Here is a 24,019-nt window from a genome sequence, read left to right on the forward strand (position 1 = left end):
TTTGTATTTGTTGCTTTTAAATAAAACGTCACGTAATGTACTGTAATGGTGCCGGATTTATTGAACGGCTGGACAGATTAATAGAAAATGCTCCCACATGTTTGAATGAAAACGCAGTAAATTAATCGTTACATTAATTATTCTCTTCATAGCTCGTTCTCGTGCAAAATTGACGACAATGAAACATCAAATACCAGTTTCTTTGAACATTTACAGATTGTTCCAACACACTTTACAAACGTTGGACCTTTAGGTTCAGAAGTCTCCACAACAATAAAAACAAGCTGAGAAGTTGATCATCAGGAGGAGCCTGTCTGAGCATCTGGAGCCACGAGCTTGTTTGTGAACAGGTGTGCGGCTCAGACCGGGTTCAGCAAACTGCAGTCCACACACACGTACACACCGCGTGCGTTATCGTGTGCATTAGTTGGCAGCCTCGGTGCCTTTAGCCTCCACAAACTCCATGGCCTTCTCTTTGACTGCCTGGATGCTCTGCGGGGTGCCGTGCTTCTTCTCGTACTCCAAATAGCGCTTGAAGAAGAACTTGATCTTTTTCACTGAAACACTCAGGTGGATCACGCGATCAAACAGCGCCCTGCAGGAGACAGGCAGTTGGAAACCTTTATGTTTGATCATGAAACTGGTCTGAACACAGTGCACCATCAGCTGTTGTCATTAGTTTAAACAAAGAAAAGATACAAGGAAGGAAGCTAAATGTGTTGAAAGAGACAACGGGGGGTCAGAGGGCAGAGTAAGGGCTTTGGCTCACCTGACTTCCTTCTGTGAGCCATGTTTGACCATGAGGTCGATGAAGACGGACCAGAGGTCCGTGCGTTTCGGGTAGCTCGTCAGGACTTTGTCAAACATGGTGCGACCTTTCTCTGAATCACCATAACGGAACTCCAGCTGAGCGAACTTGGCGATCACATCCACACCTGAGAGGAAGCACCACAATACACAAAAGGTTAAGACCTGTGGAGATACACAGCTGGGACGGGGGAAGCAGTGCCCACACACACACACACACACGGCGGGTGGGTGTACAGCACAACAACAGAAACATACACCAAGACTACAGTTCAGTGTTCGGGGAAAGCGTCTTACTTTCTTTGGAGGGCAGACTCGTCAGCGCCCTCTGCAGGAGAGCGCTGGCACTGTCGCTCTGTCCCTGTTGGAGCAGGAAGGTCCCGTAGCTCAGCCACACGGCCTTATTCTGACGGAAACGCTTGACCATGGTCTTGTACAGGCCCTCTGCCTCCTGGACACACGCGACGTAGAGATGCAGACGTTAGTGGCTGCAGAACACAGTGTTTCAGCGTCCGTCTCAACCAACGCACTCAGTGGATCGTACCTTGGTCTTGTCGCACTTTGCGTAGATGTCGGCGAGCTGCTGGTACACGGGCATGGGCTCGCAGAACTGCAGCGCCCGCTCAAACACTCTCTTCAGGCTCTCCTCCGTGCCGTACATGTTCTCCAGGTTCAGCAGGGCCACCCACACGTTCAGCTTCTCCTGCTCCTCCCTGGACGGGTTCAAGTCAAACCGTGCCTCAACACAGCGTATTGTAACAGATGTGGACACACTACTGTACCTCCTCCCCCCCCGCAGATACAATTATTATTCGTAAGGGAGGATGAAGAGCCAACAAATACGTATCTATGATTCACTCACCTAAAGGAGATTGTTTTTAGGGCCCTCTCGGCCACAGCGCGGGCCTGCTCGATCTGGGTGGCCTGTAGATGGTGCGCCATATACTGGAGCCAGAGCAGCGAGCTGTCGGGTGAGGCGAGGAGCAGGCGCTCGAAGGCGGGAGCATCTTGAGGCCGCAGGCTCGGATCCATCAGCTCCGTCTCGCGCTGTACCAGGGCCTTCTCCGCTGCCTTCTTCTCCTGCTGGAGCTCGTGACGAGACTTCTTCTGGGGCTGGTCGAGGAGAGCGGTGAAGACGTGAAGGACGAAGAGTTTGACGGTAGAAAGTGTTTAGATACCGAGACGGAAACCGGGAGATGTTCTCAGTAAGACTTTTAGAGATAATCTTTACAAAAACGACGACAGGAAGTTGAATTCCTTTAATAAACCTAAAGTTATACATGTGTGCACAGTCATGGTCAGCTCACCTTGCTGCCTCCATCTTGGTCCTCTCCATCACTGGAGTCGCCCTCCTGCGCTGTAGAGGCAGGTTTCAGGGAGCTCAGGTGCACGTCCCAGGAGAAACCTGCTGCCACCTGCAGCCTGGACAGACCCGCTGAGCTGGGCCTCACCTGCTGACGAAGAGGAGCAGCACGTGCATCTTTCAGGTTCTGCATAACAAGATCACTGAACCAAATCGACGGAGATTTGTATGCATGTAAACAGCAGTGTACTTGCTTACTTTAACAGATTTGGCTTCTCCTTGGTCTCCCTTATCCTCCTCTTCTCTGAAGTACACCTCCACGCCGCTGTCACTGTCATCAGTCTTTGCTTTCTTCTTCTTCTTCTTCTTCTTTGGGACCTGGGACTCTGCTTGTTCCTGACAATTGAAACCACAGTAAAGACTAAATAAACCGCAACACATACACAAAAGGGCATCAGTGACCGTATTATATTACGGTCAGACTTATGGATCATGTGATCACTGAAGATGGCATTGATCCATGTGAACGGGGTTCAGCTCAGCACACTTGAAAAGGCAGCGTGGTGGCTCAACGACCATGTGTTTACTATTTAATATAAAAAGCAGGAAGGAGGAAGGAAGGAAAGGTTGACGTGAGAGGAAACTGAGGCCGTGTGTTACCTGCTCACTCTCAGGCGCCGAGCGCTTCTTCTTGGAGTCGTATTCCGTCTTCTCCTCTCCGGTCAGACGCAGCGGCAGGCCGAGAGACTCTGGGAGGACGTCCGGCTTCCCGGTGTCCCCTGGGAGCAGAGAGAGGTGGACCAGCTCCACCTCTTCGTCAATACTGAGGACAAGAAAAGAAAGAGCTGCAGATGTGACGACAGCATTGACTCTATAAATGGCTGTTCACCATCAGCATCACGGTGCTAGATTCTCCCTGTTTGTCCAAATCGATTGTTTTGATGTTGATTGCGACGCATCCTTCCTTTTGTACGTTTTATTTTCAAACACTCTGCGACTACAGAAGGAGACCTGGAGCGGTGTTTACCTGTGGATCTTGGTGGTGAGCAGGGTGTTGGGGGTCAGGTGCTCAACGAGGACCTTGTGGTTGTTGACAAAGTACTTGGTGGACTGATGAAGTTGGGCTCTTCCCGTGATGCTGCTTGACAACCTGGAAGAAAAACATGAAACGAGGATGATGATAATTGCCGAAATAACTGAAGCTGGAACTCAATCTTCACGAGGTTCCTTTTAGAAGTCTGTATGTTTCTATGGAGTTTAAATATGAATGTGAAGTCTGTCACTCACCTGATGAAGACGCCCTGCTCTCCCACAGACTTGACGTAGCCTCTGATGATCTGGCCGGCCTTCAGCGTGTCTACAGACAAGACGTCGGGGTCCTTCACCGGCTTGGTCTGCTGCGGGTTCAGCCTGGACGAGCAGAGTTACGGTCAACCAGACGTTGCTTTGAGATACGCGTCTGAATTTGATACACAAATCCAACGGAACTCACCTTGATGGCCGTAGAGACAACTGCCACTTGCCATTTTCATCCCCGAGGAGGAAACACCTGCAGCAGAAGAAGAGGCAAAAACAAACTCTTCACTTCTAAATAGTCTGATAGTGGTACTAAGATGGTTTTATTTAATTGTAGCTGCTGATAGTTGATGTGCCGGCAGTTGCACATAAATGTATCCTGAGCAAAGTGAGACAGCATTTACAACCATAACAATAAGTTACTAATGATTCCAACGTTTACTCTGTTCGACCTGAACTACAGTTAAAACGTTAGGTAACTTATTTCTCCAGTTTGTAATTTAAAAGATCAAACTGTCCTGATCGATCAGTCTGTGCTCACACGTCTCCTGACCTCAACAGCTGATCCTTGCTGTAGCCGCCCAGCGGGTTGGGCCTGTAGGCATCAGCCAGGTCAGTCACAGCAACTGTGCCCGAGTTGCCAAAGGGAAGTTTGACCAGGAGGCCAAGTTGTGGCTGAATATTAGTGACTATCCCCAACGTTACGCTGCCTTTCTCCAGCTTATAGACACCTTGAGCACAGAAGGAAATACAGAATCAGTGTCTTTGTATTTGATGAACAATCTGAAGCGAGAGCGAACAAAAGTGCAACAGCCACGTGAAGCAATAAACAATTAAAAGAACCTGTGAGTGACAGCACGAAACGTTGAGGTTTGGAGTTCACTTCGACCACTGTGGCACGGACTGCTTGGCCCAGCTTGTACATTTTTTCCGGGTGCCTCGCATCCTGAAAATAAGCAGAATTCAGACAATCGCAGGCGTTTGAAATGAAGGTTCATCTCATCTTTACTCTCACGTTTCATAACAACCGTGGACTGTTAAAAATGATCCCACACGTTCTCTTCTGAAATACTTTGAAACCTACCTTTGTGTCAGTGATCATGGCCAGCAGGTCGACCGTCCCAGTAACACAAGGATCCGTGGTGACCTCCAGAGACTTCCTCTCTGGATTAAACTGGAGGCAGAAGCACGAATACACTGAAAACCTCTTCTGCACTTTTAAAGTCGTTTTTGATTCATTTTTTAAACTGCCAGAAAGAAATGGAGCAAGCTACTGCAAGCCACTATGATCTCCCAAACGCACCTTTGATACAAAGCATGTAATCTCCTCCCCGACCATGTAGCTGCTTAGCTTCTCTTTCACTGGAACTGCTTCGATATCTTCTCTTGTATCCAGTTTGCTGCAGAGATGAAAAAAAACAATAAGAAACAGACCAACCGCACATTGAATAACATTCAGGTTACTGTGCAGTATATCGTGATCATAACGATGCTCAGTGAACCGGTCTGTACGATTACCTGGGTATGAGTGTGAGCTCAGGGATGGTGTAGGTAAACTTGGGATGAGAGAAGGGCAAGAATCTGAAATAAGAAACTTGAGATTAATTTCAAGTTCAATACAACTTAACAAATAATACATCACATTCAACTTTACAGTGGTTGTTTCATGAAGAATGGAATAAAAACAGCGTGACAAAGGAAGGCACTTGGACTTAGACGTGTAAAACGAGCCGCGTCAGCGTTCTCTACCTGTGGCTGGAGGCTTCGCGGCCTCCGATGACTCTGGCGGTGACCTCGCTGCCCACTTTGACCGTGGACGTGGGGAAGGATCCCTTACACACTTCTGCAAGCTCCACCACCTCCGACACGTGCACGCTGCCCGTACTGCCGTCCTCCAGCGTGACCTGAATGGAGGCGGGCTTCACGGTCCTCACTTTGCCGCGCACGACGTCCCCGAAGCGGTGACCCGTAGCGCTGGTCTGGTTCTCCGAGGTGGTGCGCTGTCGTTTGGGGGTAGTGCGCTCCCACGACACCAGGGCCAGCCCCTGCAGTCCCTGGCAGCTGGGTTCTATGACCTCGACGGACAAACTCATCCCCGCCTTCAGCTTCTCCGACTCGACCAGAAGTATCTCATTCAGGTGGCTGCTGGTCTGGATCACGGTCAGCTGTGCCGTGTCGCCCAGTGAGATGACGGCAAAGTCTTTGTTGATGTGCTGCAGCATCGCTGTGTGCTTTGATCCTTCAGCTAACTGTGAAGATGAAAACAAACAAACAAACAAACATAACAACAATAACATTTAAAATTACAATCTGACCGTACCCAAGTGCCCTGACATTTACCATATACCGGTACATTTGTATGAACTGTAAGGTGGCTCCAGAGAAAGCGTGCTCAGTCAAACTTTCCAGAGTACAAAAACAGTCAAAACATTGTTCTTGTTTTGAAACACTAAAAACCGCAGTAATGGAAGAAATACTCACAGATTTCTTCTTCGCCACCAGCTTGGACAGGATGGACACATGGACGCAGGTTGACAGGATGTCAACATGGAGGACGACCGCAGTAGCTTTCTGACCTGAGGTCAGACTAACGCCTGGAAACAGTGCAGCCAACAGACAATTACACACAGCAGCTCACACACAGGGATCCTGCAAAGGTCCATACAATTCATAATACGCTTCAGGTAACAATGCAGCATATGACAGATGAGTCTTGTCTGTAAGACACACACTGGTCTCAATTAGGTAAGAAGACAATAATCGGTCCAATCAGAGATGAAAAAACAACACTTTACAGGGTCCGTATTGAGTTTACGTCATCGGGGGTCTGTTTAAATACACACCCATGACATGGTGCTTGGTGGCCGTTATGGTAGCACCGGCCAAATCATCAGACTTAAAGGTGGCACCGCTGTCCTTCGCAGTGTCTACAGTCAACTTCAGCTTCTGACCAACAGTCAGAGCAGCCAGCTGCTGGCGGAGATCACTGTTCTCTGAGAGGAAAGACGGAGACAATGAGACGTTCAGACACCGAAGACAAACGAATTCAAACGAAGAATTAAAAGAGCAACGCAATCACACCTCTCACAGCGAATGTTTCAGTCGCAGCCCGTCTCTCCTGCAGGCCGTTGATGAGTCTCGTCTGGGCGTCGCCCTCGGGAGACATCACCTCTGAGATCTTCAGCGTCACCAGGAAACGCCGTTTTTCTACGTCCAGGTTGGTCACTTTAGCGAACACCGTCTGGCCCGGCTGGAAGGCGGTTGTTGTATCGATGATGAACTTGTCTGACATGGCCTAAAATAAATAAATAAATAAATAAAAAAAAGAAGCAACGCAGAGGGAGTTTTAGTCGAGAAAATGCATAAACGGCTTAGAAGTAGAGAAGAAACAAGACGTAAACATGAAGCCCTTTACTTACAGACTTGGGTGCGAGACCAACGAGGCCGTACGGGAACTCCACAAAGACGCCGTAAGACATGATGCTCTTGATGACGCCAATCAGCTGCATTCCAACTGTGACTTCAGAGAAGTCCTTGGCAACCACTCCTTCCTCCAGCGACCATCTCACCGTTGGTTTCTTGGTGACAGTCTTTAACGGTGGAGCCGCTAAGGAAAGATACAACTGCCCTGCTTTTCATAATTAGGAACTTTACGTCTAGATAAGCATCAACGGGTGGCAAAAACAATGAATACTGTACAGAATCGCTCAATCATAACAGGTTGAGGTTCCCTCACACAACATATACAGACTCTTTCATCCAGGATACAATGTTCTGCTTGTTCTTGGTGAAGCAGATGAGGTTTGAGATGTTGTCTCCCTCCTGCATGCTCTCCCACAGCAGAGGGCAGTTGGACATGTGATCAGAAAGGTGCATTGTGGGTAGTACGGCACGGATCTCATCGGGGAGGATGGCCACCTCCAGACCGTTGACTGACTTTTTCAGCACTTTAGCCTCCAGCCTCTACGTCACACAAATACACACGTTGAGGTCAAACAATTGCTGAATTTAGATTAAAAAATGAAATAAAAATAAAACAGAGACACTTGCCTTCCCCAGCTCACAGTCAAACTCGGGCGTGGCAGCTTCCTCTGTGTCTCCCTCCACCGCGGCCTTAAATGAGAGCACCATCTTCGCCTTATCGGGGTCACACTTCAGAACTTTAGCCTTCAACACCTGGACGATCAACGGAAAACAAACTTAGCAGATGCCGAATACATCACAGTCAAAGTCTGGTTCATAAAAATGTTGCCAAACATCTGGAACAAAGGCAAAAAACCCAGACATGATCCTCTGTGTCCATGCGGTCTGATCTCCTCACCTGCCCCACATAGAAGACGTCCTCAGGACAGACGATCGCCTCAGAGCTGAGCTCGTTGAGCGGCACCAGACCCTTGACGCTGTTGTAGAAACGAACAATGCAGCCAAAGTCTTTGATGCAGACGATGTAGCAGTGGGACACACGGCCAGGACGGGCATCGGTATAGCTGAGGAACAATGGCAGGGAGCTTTCAACCAGAGCCTTCTTTCTGGTCAGGTACAGCTTCTTATTCTCTGCGTCTACTGACAGCACCTGAAGGAACATGTTCACGCAAAATATGAAAGATGAGATCTGCCACACAGATCTTATTCTCGCGGTTATCTCGGCGGCTTCAAAACAAACTATACCGACCCGGCATTTGATCTTCATGCCCTCCACGTACTTCTTCTCCGGGTTCTTGAGGATGATGTCGGACAGGTGTGTCCGGGGCACCATGCCTCTAATGTGGTCAGACAGATGCACCACCATGCCGTGATCAAGCAGGATTGACACTGTCCCCTTGGAGGGAGACACATGGAAGACGGACAAAGTGAGACGGACAATCGACACAGTGAGAGAGCAGAGCGAGGCCGGAAAATGTGACTGTTTCTAGTCTTTATGCTAAGCTAACTGGCTGCAGTTTCATATTTAACAAACGGGTATCGAGCTCCACATCTAACTCTCTGCAAGAACGCAAATAAAAGTACGTCTCAAAATGTCAAACTCCTCCTTTGATTCAAACACACACGGTGATGCTTTTATTCTTACCTCTACAACCTGACCGGCCTCGAGATCATGATATCTATAAAAACGCTTGTCAATCACACTCCTGAAATCAAGAAAAAAAAAAAGAGACGATTGTCAATACATCACATTGGAATAGTAAAGTGCATTATTACTGTGTAATAACACATATATGCGGTGCAACATACTTCCGCAGACTAACGAAATGAATCTGGTCCATGGCGCTGAAGTCCAGTATCCTGCAGGTGTGCTCAGTCATAGCCAGCACTCTGTTTTCATTAGCCGGCTCATTAGCCTCCTTCAGGTGGTTCCTCTGTCAACACGGATACATTTAAGTTATGACCCTAATGCCGAGTCAGCACAATATTCACAGGGAGCATTTATCCTTCGTAATCGTCAAAGCAGGCTTTAAGATTCAAACGTCACCGTGACTCACGTGTACGAAGGCCAACGTTTTGTCTGGCAGTTCCACCATGGCTCCAGACATGTGGTGCATCGCGATCATCTTGCAGTCCTTCACCACCTCGCCAATGCGGTCACCTCCAGCAGGAGCGTGGTCCACTCCGGCCCCGGGCCGAACGAGGTAGCTGCGCAGGCTCAGGCCCACCAGACGGGCGGACGGCTCCACATACAGCACGCAGGCTCGCACCTGGGTGCATTGATGCAAAACAGGGTTAGCCTACCAAGTTTATACTCCAATACAAACACATGGTAATCCGTCAGCACCTTTGTTTAAGATCGTTTTAATAAGGTGCATTTCAATCCAAAAACATCTATTCGAGTGACCACATGGCCGGATCGCTTTTACCTCAGTTCCCTCAGCGTAGCTGGACGTCTGATCCGGCTCCATGTGGAGAACGTCCACCTGGCCACTAAAGGACGACAGGAAGTCCAGGATCAGACCGTGTTTGGTCACCTGCAATACAAACATGTCGACGTCATTCAAAGGAAACATGGCGACCACTGAAGTTGCGATAGTGACTCTTGGAGCAAGCGTCTGCAGGATTGTCGTTCTACTATCCCGACATTCACCCCTTCATGTTGTTCTCCACCCACTACCAGGCTTCAAGCAGCAGCGCACACGAGAGATGATGTACTCTTTACCAAAATAAAGGTCGTGCCTCTACCTTTTTGATCTTAGCTTTGACCAGGAGGCCGGGCAGCAGGTTGGTGAGGTTCCAGCCGTGCTTGGATTCAGCACAGGCCTGGGCGACGGTCGGAGGGCGGACAGAAAGGCGGACCACACGTCCTTCGTTCTTTACTTCTTCCACTTGAGAAGTCAAATACTGACCCACTTTCAGCTCTGCAGACACGACGACACACAATCTGTTACTTTAAGAGTGTGACAACTGCTTTGCTGCTACTCTGCATCTGAACGGATGCAATTGACAGATTATTTCCACAGTAAATGACAGTAATGGCAATGAAATACTTTGTCATACCTTCCGTGTTGTTGTGTTTGTCTTTTAATGTCTTTTTGGGCAGGAAGGCGTTGGTTCCACTGAGGCCAATGTCAACTATGTAGCCATGATCCTCCACACTCGCCACACATCCACTCACGGCCTGAGGCGCCACAAAATAACATTACAATAAATTGTTGAATTGCAATGATTCTTTTACCAAATATTTAACTGAAGACCACTAATGACTCACCATGCCAGCTTTCAGAGAGCTAGAGGTGAGAGCCTTGTTGACCAGCTTTGGATTGATTGACAGCTGGATGCTAAGAGAGCCTCTTTTGGCGACATCCAACTTGGCAACCACACACCTGAACACCATGCCAGGGTAGAAGAGATGCCGTAGAGAGCAGATGTCCTGTGAAGTAAAAACACAAGATACATCTCTAAGATATTACTAAATATACTGGTACATGAGTAAACTCTAAGACATTCTAATGTAGGTTGCTATCTGATTTTAGACTGATCGTACCTCTGTATCAGCTGAATCCAGCTGCTCGCTGAGCAGCTTGGTGTAGGAGTCACAGATGTTCATGATGCTGAGGAAGCCTTGCATGCCACAGGGCAGACTGACGGTCACCTCAAAGTCAGTTACCTCCTTCACACAGCCCAGCATCAGGGTACCCTGCTTCAAATTCTGGGAATGCGGAAAACACACACAATATTAAAACGTATATACTGTGCTTCCTGCGCTTTTGAATAACGGTAGTTTAACACTAAAACTAACCTACTTATCACATTTGACAAATTACAAACACGCGATGCATTACCTTGATGTGTAGAATTTCCACATTCGTTGCTGCTGCATTCAGCGTCAGATCGTCTCCTTTGCCCGTCTTTGGCTTCTTGAGCTTCTTGCCAGCATCCTTGCCCGCCCCTTTCCTTTTCTTACTCTCTTGTTCGTTCAACTGAGAGAGAAAAGCAAACCGTCCTTCACTGTGGAGGTAATTTTACTGATACCTCCTAACGTGAGACTAAGTACCAGTGTACAAAACAGAAACCATGCTTAATTACAGCGTGTGTGAAAGGAAAGCGATACGATGACCACTTCAGTAATGCACGGATGTCAGTTAGAAGAATACTTTGCCTGATATTGTGTGATAATCCTCATTATTTACACGTTCACCCAGTTCTGTGAAGTATTTTCTTTTGACAGCAGTATGGATGTGAAGATAGAAAAGAGTAGAACTCTACCTGGAACAAGTTGTCCACTTCTGTCCGCTGCACCTCTATCTTACTCTCGGTGGGCTTCTTCCCCGTCCCTCCTCCTCCTCGAGGGAAGTCTTCTTCCACTGATGCCATGTTTGATGTTGTTTCAACGTCTAAGAAACTCAAAGACATTTAATTATTTTAAAACCTCTAACCTGAGCTGACGATACAGTTAGGTTATCCTAAGAGCCAGCATGTGCCTCTCCTGTAACTCAATCATCGTGTTTAACGTAGGAGTGAGTTACTATTACTGATAATATAGATGCATATAAATGATGCATCATGACACACAGACAACAGCTTAGCTCTCTCTCTAATCAGACACTGTTTGATACATTCAACACTATGTAAATACATTAACCGATTAGTTAGAAAAATATAACCGAGTCCGTTCGAATCAGATGCAACACCGCTGCACATAAAGTTACCACTCAAAATGCACGAGACAACATTAGCTAACGCTACCTGTATCGTGTTTTAGCACGAGGGCTAAACATAAAAGCGTGTTTGTCAGCAGATAAAAGGCCGAACGTTACTCGTGTACAGACAAACTCGATTTCGATCTAAACGTTTATCAAATGGTTATTTCAGTGTTTATCATGAAATATTCCCTCACATTAAATCTCCGGCAAAACTCACATGTTGTTCAGCAGCACGCCATGACCTCAACCCGGAAGAAAAACTCATATGGGCGTTTCATTCTTTCTCCAATCACAGACAGGAAATGGTGATTGACACCACTATTAGCCACTCAGTGGCCGTTGTAGACGCTAACATTGAGTGACATTATTTTGGACCAATACTGACAAACCTCTGGATTATGAGAGTAGGCGGGACTTCCTAACGGATCTAGCATCGCGGCCTCAGCTGAAGGGCACTTGTTTCATTCTGTTTGCACAGGGGTCGATCCGTGAAGGTAAGTCACAACACATGTAGAAACAAATAACGACATTCACTGTTTGTTCAACAACGCTGAGTAGCAATGTACCCATGTCCTCTTCAAAACGCATCTGTGATAGTGTAGAATTTAACCAGCGGTCTGAAAATGCAACTCGCTAACGTTAGCGGGCTAACCTAGCGAGCGTGCTAGCTAACAAGCGATGCAGTTACTGGCCGATGAAAGTCAGTCTGAATAAAATGTGGGTCAAGCCTCAATGCTATGCAAGACGTATTGTGTTAAAGCATGTGTTTAGCGTCTTGACATGTTAATGCTAGCTGGATTAGATGTCAAACCAACCACCAGTTAAGTTGAACATGTAATAAGTGCAGTACACTGTTTAGCTGACGGTAGTTCAGCTAACGTGGAATTAGTTTGTTCCCCTCTCTCCCTCCTGTCAAGTCTTATTAATTCAACTCCAGTGCTGTGTGACTAATACCAATTTAAATGTCCTAATCTCGTTTTTGATTTTCGATTTAATTTGCTGATTATTTCTCGGTTATGAATCTAGTAAAACAGCAGTTTCCCAGGGCGCAAGGTGACTTCTTCAAATGAAGCTTTGTGCAACAAACAGTCCCAAAACCCAGAAATAATTCAAATATATTCGGGTTACCAACATTCTTTTAAAAATGCAATTTCTGGCAATTCATTTTTTGTTTCAGCTCCAGATGTTTGTTACACACAAGGTTACTGTAGCTAAGGTAAAGATTGAACTCTACTCATATACTGTTGTTAATCACTCACTTGTTCTCCTTGTTATAGGACCATTAACAATCCATCATGGGAGGACACGACGCAACCCAGCACCAGTTCACTGGCTTTGCAAAGTACTTCAATGCATACACAATCACAGGAAGGAGGAATGTGAGTTGTGTTCAACTTTTCCATAAATAAACTGTATGGTCATGCTTAACAGGGAAACCGTCATGAAATTCCCATCATGCCTCCTTTGGTTCTTTAGTGTGTTTTGGCCACATATGCCAGTCTACTAGCCATTGGCCTTTTCTTCAAATTGAAGCCCAAGAAACAGGCAGCAGTCACAGAGAAGTGATCATGTAAGTCTCTACATCCTATTTTCCAAATCATTGTACTTTAGGAAAGCAATGCTCCGTTCATTTAACCCGAGGCCCTCATTGTCTCCTTACAGGCGTCCATTTCGACCACCGTTTCGAACAGCTGGGAGAGGAGAAAGCATCTGGACATGCTTGTAATAAAATGACTGTTTGGTTTCCCTGTGTTAACAATAAAGAACATTTATGCCCAAAACATAGAAAACATGTTATTTACAGTGTACACCAATATAAAATACTATGACACAGAAATGTCAGCCACGTGTTGAACACAGCTGTACTAATGGCAGTGATTTAAAAGGAAAACAGTCCTCGATCAACAATGGCACTTGTCATGGCGAAGGGATGTCTGCAATAGATCAGCTTGATTTGTGGCCAGAACAGGAGCCGGCGAACCGTATTTGTATCTTCATTCAATTTTCACCAGCAATGATTTGTTGATAATGCAGTTTTGTTCCAACTGCACCAGACACCTCTTCAATTACTTTGCGCATGGGGACTAGATTTGCTTAATTTCAAGAGTCTATCGATTGTTTTCTCATAGTTCAGTAATGTCTCATGGATTGTAGGCACCAGCGGCCAGCAGCAGGTTCCTGCGGGTGAAGTGAAGGTGTATGACTGGTGTGGATTTTGACAAGTAGGTGCCCAGCAGAAGCTCCTGGGAGTTGTCTTGTAGATGGACGTGTCCTGTAGCCGCTGTGAAATCATCGGTCTCTAAATCGTCAAACGCTTTCGTAGCATTCCACAGACGAACCGTGTTGTCCATCGAGCCTAGAATAACAAGATTACACAGTCACTGCAAGCGTAACTGAAGAAAAACCACTCAAATCTGCATGTGAATACATTGAAACCAACATAAAGACTGCAGGGGTATAGTCTACTGTAGCTTAATCATTCTCTAAATCTGACTCTTAAACGATGGCTACAAACGCATTCAGTTACATAACAGTGAATAGATATTAACTTGTCATTCAAAGATGTCGCTCACCAGAGGCGAGGATCTCTCCGTCTCTGCTGAACCGGAGGGAGTAGATGGAGTCTGTGTGGCCTTTAAGCTCTCCAATCATCAGCCCATGACCGATGTCCCACAGAAGAACTCTGCTATCCGTGGCTCCTGAAGCCAAAAACTTACCATTGGGAGAGAAGGCCAGCGCATGGATAGGACCCTGGAAGACATGGTTGAAGGCTGGCTGAGTAGCGGTCTCTGCAGCAGTCAATTCTGCTCGCTGTGCTGTCGTATTAACCTGTGACTCGAGCATATTTAACTCTGTGGGTGTAAAGGAAATTCTCTGTATTTAACTCTGTGGGTGTAACGGAAATTCTCTGAACGGCATTACTTTATAGCCTCCATCAGAAACTATAGAGGTGTTGCTCCAACATTTATATTTGTAAATGCTTAATTTCCTGACTTCAGACCACAGATGAGGCTTTCATGACACGGCCCTGCTGCAGAATGAGAAACCAGATTTGGGGCTCTGCTCCGGCGACTCGTCTGACCTTGTGACCAGTGAAGATGCGCACACAGTTTCCGTTCAGGACGTCCCAGAGTCGGATGGTGCGATCAGAAGAACCCGTGGCCAAGTAATTGGAGTTGGGGTGGAAGCGGGTGCAGGTGACATCAGCTAGGTGACCAGAAAATATCCTCAGAGGCTGGTAGTGGTCCGTCGCCCAGAGACTGTTAAAGAAAGCACAATGTGAAACATCTGTGGACAGGTCTGCTGCTCATCCGCAGGGTGTTTCTCTCTGTTACTGAAGAATGAGGAAAAACTGTTTCTTACCGGGCAACTCTGTCATGTCCCCCGGAGACAAAATAGTACCCATGGGGGGAGAAGTGGGTGTCCCACACGGGGTAGTTGTGACCTTTGTAGCCCACCAGACAAGTAAATGTTTGGAGACTCCACAGCCTGACTGTCCCGTCTTCAGAACTTGATAGCAAGTAGTTTCTGAGAGCCAAAACGAGAAGGAATTACCAGAGTTATACTAGTCAGGGGTCTCTCAACATCATGTGCACTGACTGACAATAATAATGTTATAATGTAAGACGCAAAAATTAACAATTAAATGATGAATAAAGCCCACTGAACACAGTACGCTCGCTTATTTACAGGAGTAATAGATGTCAGAAAGTGGATATCTAATCATGTCCTTCAATTGAACTCAACCAAAAACAGAAATTCTTCTTATTGTCTCCACAAACACAAACATTCAACTACTGCCATCTACTGGGCGCCCGTCTGAAGACACCAGACCCGTTGCTAGAAATATTGCCGTCTTGTTTGACTGCAATCTAAGTTGTGAGCAGCACAATACAGATAACTGTACAAACATGCTTTTATCAACTAAGGAACGTTGCCAGAATACCACCTATGTTACATTTTAAAGCTACAGAAACTATTTCACTTTTAAATCTAAGCTTAAAATAAAACTGTATTGCACCGCCTTCCCTGATTTCTCCCGTCTCTATTTTTGTATTCTGTTTATGGGTTCTGCCATTTAAAAATGTTTAACGTGTTTTATTTTACATTACTTTTATTCTTTTACTCCTGTGTTTTTATGAGTTGCTGTGTTGTGTTTTATGTGTTCTATGTCAAGAACTAACTTTGCTTTGATGAGGGCTACACAGATAAAGACAGCGTTGCTCTGATACCTGTCTGGGCTGAAGCTGATGCCATACACCGGGCCACCGTGTCCATACAGGATCTTTGACTCGCTGGACGTCTTCTCATCCATGATCCTCTCCAGCACATCGTCCGACTCTTTGTCGATGAGATTCAAGTCTTGAGCGAGAAGAAGAGCCTCGTGTTATAGAAAGTCAGAGAAACATCGAGCCGGGCTGCGATGGTCACAGTCTTGCACTGTACCTGCTGCAGACTTGACCCTGCGGAGCTTTTTCGGCGTGACACTCCACACCCGTACCGTGGAGTCAGCGTAGCCTCCTGCGATCAGGCTGGAGTCATCTGTGAAGTCCACCGCAGTCAGACCCTGTGAGGATGATTAGAAATGATTCTCGTGTAGTTTACAACGAACGCTCCATCGATCGCTGGGCTGCGAGTTCTTACCTGGTACGCGTTGAGAAAAGAGTAGAAGCAGATGGAGGGCAGGTTATCCGGTCCCAGGCGGATTCTCTTGGTGGCCTCCTTCATGTACATGATCTTGTCCAGCTTGTCTGAATCCTTCAGTTCTGGAAGAGGGATCCTGAAAAAACAAAAATGCCAACCGTCACTGACTGGTGGATCCACAAGTAGTTCAAGGATTGTTAAAAGTAATAAAAGCAATAACTGTAATTGTGAAATTGGAATATGTAGAGGCTCGGATGTTTGCCAACACTATTACCGGTCTTGTCCTGTATGTGGAAACGTCTGCAGATAACTTCTGCTCTGCTAACAGCTTGGGTCCATGTTTACTTCCTGTCAGCGTACGTCATTCACACAGTGCAACAGGAGATAAAGTGGGACACATGTTTGGAGTGTTTAGCTCTACCTGGTCTGTGCCGGTGAGTTAGGATCCTGCTTCTTGCTCTTGGAGCCCATGTTGTCCTTTTTGGGTTTCTTCTTCTTGGGTTTCCCCTCTTCATTCTCTGCCTCCTCATCCTCATCATCAAGAGGCAGCTCAATTTCTGGTTCCTTCAGCAGTCCATAGTAAACCTGAATTAATGATAATAAAACAAGAACGTGTCATGAATTCAACAATTGTGTGGGGGGGGGGGGGGCACAGCGAGCCAAAGAAAAACACATTGGTGTGTTGGTGTATAAATCCAACCTTCGCCTTATTGGCCTCTCGTTTGCCTTCTCCTGCCAAGCTGCCAGACATGGTGTCGATCTGGCTCTTGCTGCGCGGCATGCCATCGAAGATGTCAATGTAGAGGTGCTCTTGTATGATATTCCAGATCTGGTTGTTCTGACGCTCCTGCAGGTGCCTCTTCAGCAGCTGGTACGAGTCGCGGGAGATACGCAGGACAAACTTGCTGGTGCGGAAGTCCAGCAGGGTCTCGTTGCCTCTCATGTGCTCCCTCTTGGACAGGCTGGACAAAACACGCAAGTCGTCCGCGTAGTAACACTCTTGATCACCGCTGAACCTGGCGAGAGACAACAGAGGTACGGTTTATCACCTGTGCAGGATTCAATGCTAAAACAAAACAAAGTTAAGTGTTTGTAGTTAGAAGGAAACTCACTTGTCAAAGAACGCCTTGGCCTCACTTTCGAGATTGTTGTACACCAGTTCCAGATACATGTGCACAAACAGCGGGTAGAAGACCTGGGAGAGCTCCGCTCGGTGGCAGTCCAGAACCGATTCTATGAACCTCTTCAGGCCGCTGTAGTAAACCGGGTACAGCTTCGGGTCTCCCTGCTGGCTGTAGGCTGACAGCACCACGTTGACATCTGGCTGGTCCTCCGCAACAACTGTTGAAGAAGAAGAAGTCTCAGTGAGATGTGCATTGAGCTTTAAAACTATGTTGTATTAGTTCTTCTTTTTTAGATTATCTTAACTGTCATTTAGGTAAAGATAGAAATATCATTGCTTTATAACACAACTTTTAAACTTGCGAGATGACATGACGACAACTAAGCCAGTGTGGAAAAAGTAGTCAGAATTATCTGAAAAACACAATTGGTTTTGTGTCTTCACTTTTGCAATTACACTTGGAACTGAAATGCAAATGAACACTTGTGGTGAATTTAACTGAATGAATAACTTTGGCTCCCCTAACGCCACGAGGAGATGTAGTGAACACATCAGAAACTCAACGACCAGAAACACACAGCACGCGCACATTACAGCGTAACTCACCCATCCCTGCAACACACACCGCCTTCATGAAACTTTAACCGAGACTCAGAGAGGAGTTGGGAGCAACATATTGTAGTTTATGTATTTCTGGTCATTGAGAGCACGATTATAGTAACTCTATAGTTATAATGCATGGGGGAAATACTTCTCTCTAACGTTGGGTTTTACTGTATTAACAGACAACATTTGGATTCACGATGCAACAGCGTTTCACGCAACAAAAGAACAGCAGCCAAGTTGTACATCGGACCTTTAGTTAGCGCCGGGGCTACAGCAGAGGATGCGGTGGTCACCCGGCTGAGAAGAGAGCTCGCATCCCCGCCTTCTGTCTTCCCATCTCCCGGAGCACCACCCGAACCTGCCCCGGAGTCTCCGCCCACCTTCAGGTCCAGTGAATCCTCCGGTAATCCCGCTTCACGACGCAAAATGTTCACGGACTCGGTCAGTTTGTTCTTTTTGAGGAACTGCAGGACCGCCAGCAGCGTCTGCTGGTCCTCCGGGGGTCCCGCCGCAGATGTGTTGCTTCCAGCCGAAGCACTGGAGCCGGGGGACGTAGACGGCGGCCTTCCATCGTTTGTACTGTTATTTCCACAGCCGTCGTTTGACGGTTCTGATTTTATGTCTTTTTCTTCGACCGCGTCGACCGGACCACCTTGCACGGCCGCCATTTTAAAAATGAAATGCGCATGTGCGAGGTTTAAAAAAGGAAAACGCTAGCCGTGGAAGATCAGATCACCTGATTGGTGCTTATTGATGCCACGTCATCCTGTGCAGCGCAGAAGTCCCGCCTCCCGCCTCTCTCGTCACCAGCATCGGTAACTCAGTGGAAACGGGTCTGCTGGTGTTAATTGTAACAAAATCTAAATTTATAACCCACCATTGTATCCTCAACAGGTTCATTTTAGCTCCAATCGTTCTCGAAGACGCTATCTCCATATTTTCCATGCACAACTATCGCACCTGTTGTCATTTTCATGATATTGAAGCTCATGTAAACTATACATTTGAGGATTGATTGTCATATAAAAAGTGAAAGAGTTCTATTTATACTTAACTTAATGTGTGTATTATTTTAAACTGAAGAGCACATTTCATTTATTATTAGAGATGTACCATTTTGAACCACATGGTGGCACTTTGGTCCCACATTACTCCCAGTCTCAACCAGATAACCTCCTTGGACAAATGTTGAAGGGAAACCGAACCGGAACAAATGATAATCGTCATTATTGCTTAATATACTTATCATTTCATCGATTAATCAATTATTTGTTTTGTCTGTAAAAGGTCAGCAAATAAAAAAATGCACATCAGACGATCCCGGACGCCTTTATATGTGTTGTTTAGTCCAACCAACAGTCAAAAAATCAAACGCACTCAAATTACTTCCATGGAAGAGTAAGAAAACCAGATAATATTCACATTTAGGAAGCTGACACCAGAGATTTTTGTTGTTGCAATATTTTGTTTTTAGAGACAAGCGTTGCCCTGTAACCTGTCCACCTACAGTCATGCTTCACGGCATATCCCTCCTGTGCTCCACAGTCTAATATGATTTTAAAGCAATGCACTATCGTCCCCTTTATTTGAAATACAAATAATTAATGTCAGTCAATGGGTGATGCAATAAAGCGAGGAACATACAGCTTTATATTGTGATCTTGATACGCACTTGATCAACTCAACTTTGTGTTTAGTAAACTTGGATTGATTTAATTGTAGCAGCGGAGAAAAACACACGACAAATAGAAATTACATACAAATATATATCAGCAGCACCCACTCTGCATTCTGCTGAGGCTGGATTTCTGCCCATACAGAATAACACACCTTCCCTCTCGGAACATTCTAAACTCCCTGTCAGAGATACACTCATATTGCTGACATGTGCATTATTTGGGTCAGCGCAGCATCTGTTTTCATTTCTATAGGGGACTGTCCAGAAAATCAGGCCTTAATAGCATTTCATTCTATTTTCAAACAGTGCACGAGCAGCGTTTACTCACTGGCAGCATTTCTCATTCATTTCAAGTGTCTGACAGTGTTTTCCTTAAGATCTGTCTTAATTATAACGCTGAATGAATTGTAATGTACGTCGTAACAACCTTTCTTCTAACCTCGTGACTGATTGTTCCTCGAGGTCAGATGCACACAGAAGCTGCTCTCTCCTGCTCCGGCTCGTACACACTGGAGCGATAACTCAGCAGCAGGTTTAACGACTGCACGCCGCCCAGGTCCACAGTGGGGTGGGACAAAAGAAGGAGAAGGGTTCACAGCACAAGCAGCAGGGCGTTGTGTAACATTGCAGTGGCATATAGCTCGGTGAGGAGGAGGGATGGGGGTGGGGTGGGGAAGTTTAGGAGACAAACACGTTAACATCAGCAGCTCAGGGCGTGGTCATCAGTGCAGGTTCATTGTAATGAGGGAGTGTGAGGAGGATACATGACTGCTTTATGTTTTACATGGAGCCCGTTGTGCTGCATCGAATGATTACAATGTCCAGCACCTGTGCCACTATAAAGAAACTCGTGTGATTCGTGCTTTCTGTATTTAAATATAATCACTTCACTGTTGTGTTGAAGGGATTTTATTTTGAAATGATAGAATAATGAATGTAATAAAGACTGTCTCTTGTGGCAGCTTTAATGCCTCATGGCAGCCCACCAGTGTTAACATTGATTTGAAATAAGACTGCGGGATTACATGCAGCAGTCTGGTACTCGAGGATTGAATTGTGCTCAGTGAGAGATACGAGCTTTTGAGTTACTGACTCTCTGCCTCTGTGTCAAGAGGCAGCAGGGTGTGGCATCCCCCAGCAGAGACAGCTCTGTAGGAGCACACAAAAGCCCTCAACGAAAACTGTTTCATGTGCACTTAAACCCTGCTGCAGAGCCGCAACATACTTTTTGAGAGAAATGAAATAGTATATCATGCAATGCAAACATTAGCACTTGTTATAGGAGCTTACATTCACATGATACGAGTGGTGCTGATACCACTGACATGCGTCACTGATTCAAATGAAAAGGCCTTTTCTTTGTGTTTACGTGGTTAATGCGCTTCAGGAGATGCGCGGTTATGGATGTTCCCTCAAGCTGTTATGCTTATGCCAGTAAAAATGTCCTCTGATAAGATTGGACGGAAGGTTTATAGCAGATGTGCTGATCGGTATTGGTGGAATCACCCCAAGTGTGAAAGAAATGAGCAGCAAATGAAACATTTCAGCCGTTGGATTTATATAGTTTAATATCACTTTTACCATCGTCTAAGGCGTATGCTGTAAAACTGAAACAAAAAAGATAAATGGCAAAAAGTATAATTGAGATTGAGGATTAAATATTCACTTTGCAGCAAAGTGTGTATGTGCATACGCGTGTGAGGCGTCAGAGAGTGACGTTGCCTTGGGAGCGCAGAGTGGGGCGTTGCAGTTTGAGTCACTTTCAGTGGTTTTATTTTAATGCGTGCACGTGTAGGGTAGATCCTTCTCCCTGCTGCGAGAAATGGTGCAGTTGAGCTGCATCTAATGATTACTTATATATTATAGATTCACCATCTTCATAAGATAATGTCTGCTTTTGAAGGGCATAATATTATAAGAATAATCTAATAGGATACGATGACAACCATATCACAAAGGGATGTTTCCCCAGCTCGCTGTGTTTGTCCGTCCTCAATTTCTTATCATGGTGTTCATGTTTTCCAGGCAGGGACAGCAGTCGGCTATGAGCGAGCGCGTGAAGCAGACAATCTGTGACGCTTACCTGCACATGTAAATGAGCAGAAAGCACTGCCTATGTGCAGTAAACGGTCAGGAAACGCAGCAAAATCCCTCACTGAGATGCACAGGTAAATAATTCATGAGGTGTGACTCTCAGAAGAGGTGGAAAATGCCCTAAGAGAAGCAAAAAGGGGAGGGAGAGAGTGGGGGGGGAAGCTGAAGGAGAAGAAGGAGGGTGGCGGGGTAAGACAGCATGGCGGGTGGGATGGGGATTGGTTCAGGGACCAAAGCGGTGTGGCAGCGCACGAGGAGCAGCACGAAGAAAGAAAGGACGGTGCCTTAAACTCAGGATGTACGGTTGATAGAGAGGCAAGGAGAGATGCTCGAATGAGATTGTGAAAGTGAGAGGTGAGAGGTGTAAAGGAAGGCGTGTGGATGAAGTGAACTCACAGTGAAGCAGATTTCTTGCAGTGACGTGAGAAGTGAGCAGAAAGGGAGGAAGGGGGCTGAGGGGTCTCTTCTGGTAGCCATGAGCAACAAGGAAGAATTGCATCCTAATCCAGTTTAATCACACGGGGGTGAAATAACAAAACAGAGCTGCTGTGTTTGTGAGGGACTTGTTGCCAATTAAAGCTAAATCTGTTAGACTTGGTGCACAAACACACAATACCATTATTACAAACCCATTATTTGCATTGCTCCCACAAACAACGAGGGTTTAAACCTTCATCCAACCTGATAAATCTCTCTTTACATCATAAAATGTGGAGTTGGAAATACTTGTATTAGGTAGACAACGAATTCCCTGAAATCCATCTTTATGTTACCGTGACTCACTCAAAGCTTTCTGGATCGCTTCTATCCTGTCATTCCTTGGCTTACTGAGGCTGCTCTTATTTTCTTTGGCCTATACGTGTGTGTGCGTGTGTGTGCGTGTGTGTGCGTGTGTGTGCGTGTGTGTGCGTGTGTGTGTGATGCATTGATGAATCTTAGAGCCTTTTGCCCATTCAAGCAGAATAATGGGTGTGAAGGCAGAGCTATGGCCCTAGAGATCTCCATTTGGGGGGGGGGGGGGGGGGTGACATGTGGGGGGCTTGCATTATTCAATACTGACCTAACTGGAGAGCTGGATCTCGCACGCAGTGCTCGGCTCTGCCCACCTTATGGATGGGCGATGGTGGTCGCACAGAAGCAACCTTGTTCTAATCCAGCTGGGAGGAGTCTGGGTCGATAAAACACAGTCTTTACTTTGTCAAAATGCCTTTAAGCAAGGCATTTAATTCCTATCTGCTGTTTCCCTTGTTTCATTATTTTTCAGTGTCTTGAAGCAGTAATATATAGAAAATGTACATTTCTGTAGGCTGCTTAGGCCTCAGTATGCTGATGTTAGCAGTTAGCTTTCACTGCATTTAGCTCATATTGCAACATAGCTGCTATCCCACTGTGGGTCATCCCTGTGTTCAGGAGATTGTCAGAGATTGGTGAGGGCTCTCTTTGCAATTGAAAAAAGTGCAAAGATGCCGAAAGTCATCTGTTACCAAACGTGTGGAGTTGTGTTCATGACCATAATGTGAAGTTGTTTTCACTTTCTGCACAGCCTCTCCTCGCTATCCCTCTCTCTGCATGAGGGATCCCCCCCCCCCCCCCCACTGCAGGTCCCTCCCAACACAATGTTGTGCACCACAGTTTCTTTATCACTATAAATAATGCAGACCCCGTCTGAAACTAATAAGGCAGTTCGGTGCGGTGAGGCGACAACCAATTCAAACCAAGTAACATGCAGAGTCCTGTTGAAACATTTCGATTCAACTCATTATTTCATGCACCCCAAACTGTATGTCTCCATATCACATATTACATCATAACTGTTGCTGTTATTATAATTCGTGTTTGTTGTTGTTGAACCACACGTTGTTATTACAGAATGAAGCTCTGCAGAGACAATTCACTGCATGAATGTCCTTTGTTCCAAACCCCTTCAGATAGCTCCCCGACCAAATTAGGCTTCTCTGCGGTCCAGTGACCATGTCGAAAGATCATCACACACACACACACACACACACACACACACACACACACACACACACACACACACACACACTGACTGACAGCTGCTGAGAGGGAAAGATAAAGAGGTGGCCTCCAATGTGCGGAAGATCAGAGCCTCGGTACTTAAAGCCGAAATCAATACTTACAATTTGTAACCAATGGTGACATTAACATTTTAGAGACAAATAATTAACATAGCTTAATGATTTATACGTCTGTTTTAGCGAAGTCAGTCTCCTCTAAGTGTGGATATGTATAGAATGATGAATAATTCCCAAAAGACCTGAATAAAGATAAATAGTTGTATTATTAGCTCTTTCCTATCCCCATATAAATTAGAA

At 46.0% G+C, this 24,019-nt stretch overlaps 3 protein-coding genes across 5 annotated transcripts; 1 reads left to right on the forward strand and 2 right to left on the reverse strand.

Moving 5' to 3' along the window:
- Positions 1-38: 38 nt before the first annotated feature.
- pdcd11 (programmed cell death 11) lies at positions 39-11,781 on the reverse strand. Of its 2 annotated transcripts, none has more exons than XM_079278267.1 (36): positions 11,756-11,781; positions 11,102-11,229; positions 10,678-10,815; positions 10,380-10,544; positions 10,104-10,265; positions 9,893-10,013; positions 9,578-9,753; positions 9,259-9,366; positions 8,887-9,099; positions 8,639-8,763; positions 8,475-8,535; positions 8,079-8,225; positions 7,728-7,979; positions 7,457-7,582; positions 7,175-7,369; positions 6,826-6,996; positions 6,488-6,701; positions 6,250-6,399; positions 5,888-6,000; positions 5,156-5,655; positions 4,925-4,987; positions 4,710-4,806; positions 4,491-4,580; positions 4,250-4,352; positions 3,960-4,137; positions 3,603-3,659; positions 3,398-3,520; positions 3,138-3,260; positions 2,771-2,933; positions 2,369-2,506; positions 2,115-2,258; positions 1,670-1,920; positions 1,352-1,520; positions 1,105-1,258; positions 770-935; positions 39-595 (listed from the first exon to the last, which is right to left on the reverse strand). In XM_079278267.1, exons 2-36 carry the CDS (start codon positions 11,207-11,209, stop codon positions 424-426), a joined length of 5,436 nt encoding a protein of 1,811 aa, XP_079134393.1. In that variant the 5' UTR covers positions 11,210-11,229; positions 11,756-11,781; the 3' UTR covers positions 39-423. The 2 variants fall into 2 exon arrangements, with proteins under 2 accessions (XP_079134393.1, XP_079134392.1); XM_079278266.1 differs by having other exon boundaries at positions 2,115-2,261.
- Positions 11,782-11,941: 160 nt separating this feature from the next.
- On the forward strand, positions 11,942-13,328 carry atp5md (ATP synthase membrane subunit k). Its single transcript, XM_079278304.1, has 4 exons — positions 11,942-12,032; positions 12,816-12,917; positions 13,015-13,108; positions 13,201-13,328. Exons 2-3 carry the CDS (start codon positions 12,834-12,836, stop codon positions 13,102-13,104), a joined length of 174 nt encoding a protein of 57 aa, XP_079134430.1. The 5' UTR covers positions 11,942-12,032; positions 12,816-12,833; the 3' UTR covers positions 13,105-13,108; positions 13,201-13,328.
- A 133-nt stretch (positions 13,329-13,461) lies between these two features.
- Positions 13,462-18,579, reverse strand: taf5 (TAF5 RNA polymerase II, TATA box binding protein (TBP)-associated factor; the record flags this gene model as incomplete). 2 transcript variants are annotated; one of them, XM_079278272.1, is made up of 11 exons in its annotated part: positions 13,462-13,894; positions 14,112-14,289; positions 14,621-14,798; positions 14,902-15,066; positions 15,771-15,900; positions 15,985-16,105; positions 16,183-16,318; positions 16,604-16,767; positions 16,883-17,198; positions 17,295-17,523; positions 18,162-18,579. In XM_079278272.1, the coding sequence occupies 11 exons, from the start codon at positions 18,577-18,579 to the stop codon at positions 13,680-13,682; spliced, it is 2,250 nt and encodes a 749-aa protein (XP_079134398.1). In that variant the 3' UTR covers positions 13,462-13,679. The 2 variants fall into 2 exon arrangements, with proteins under 2 accessions (XP_079134398.1, XP_079134399.1); XM_079278273.1 differs by lacking the exons at positions 13,462-13,894; positions 14,112-14,289 and adding an exon at positions 14,316-14,390.
- Positions 18,580-24,019: the final 5,440 nt, after the last annotated feature.

This window comes from Melanostigma gelatinosum, assembly GCF_949748355.1.
Source record: "Melanostigma gelatinosum genome assembly, chromosome: 11".
NCBI classification, from domain to species: Eukaryota; Metazoa; Chordata; class Actinopteri; order Perciformes; family Zoarcidae; genus Melanostigma; species Melanostigma gelatinosum.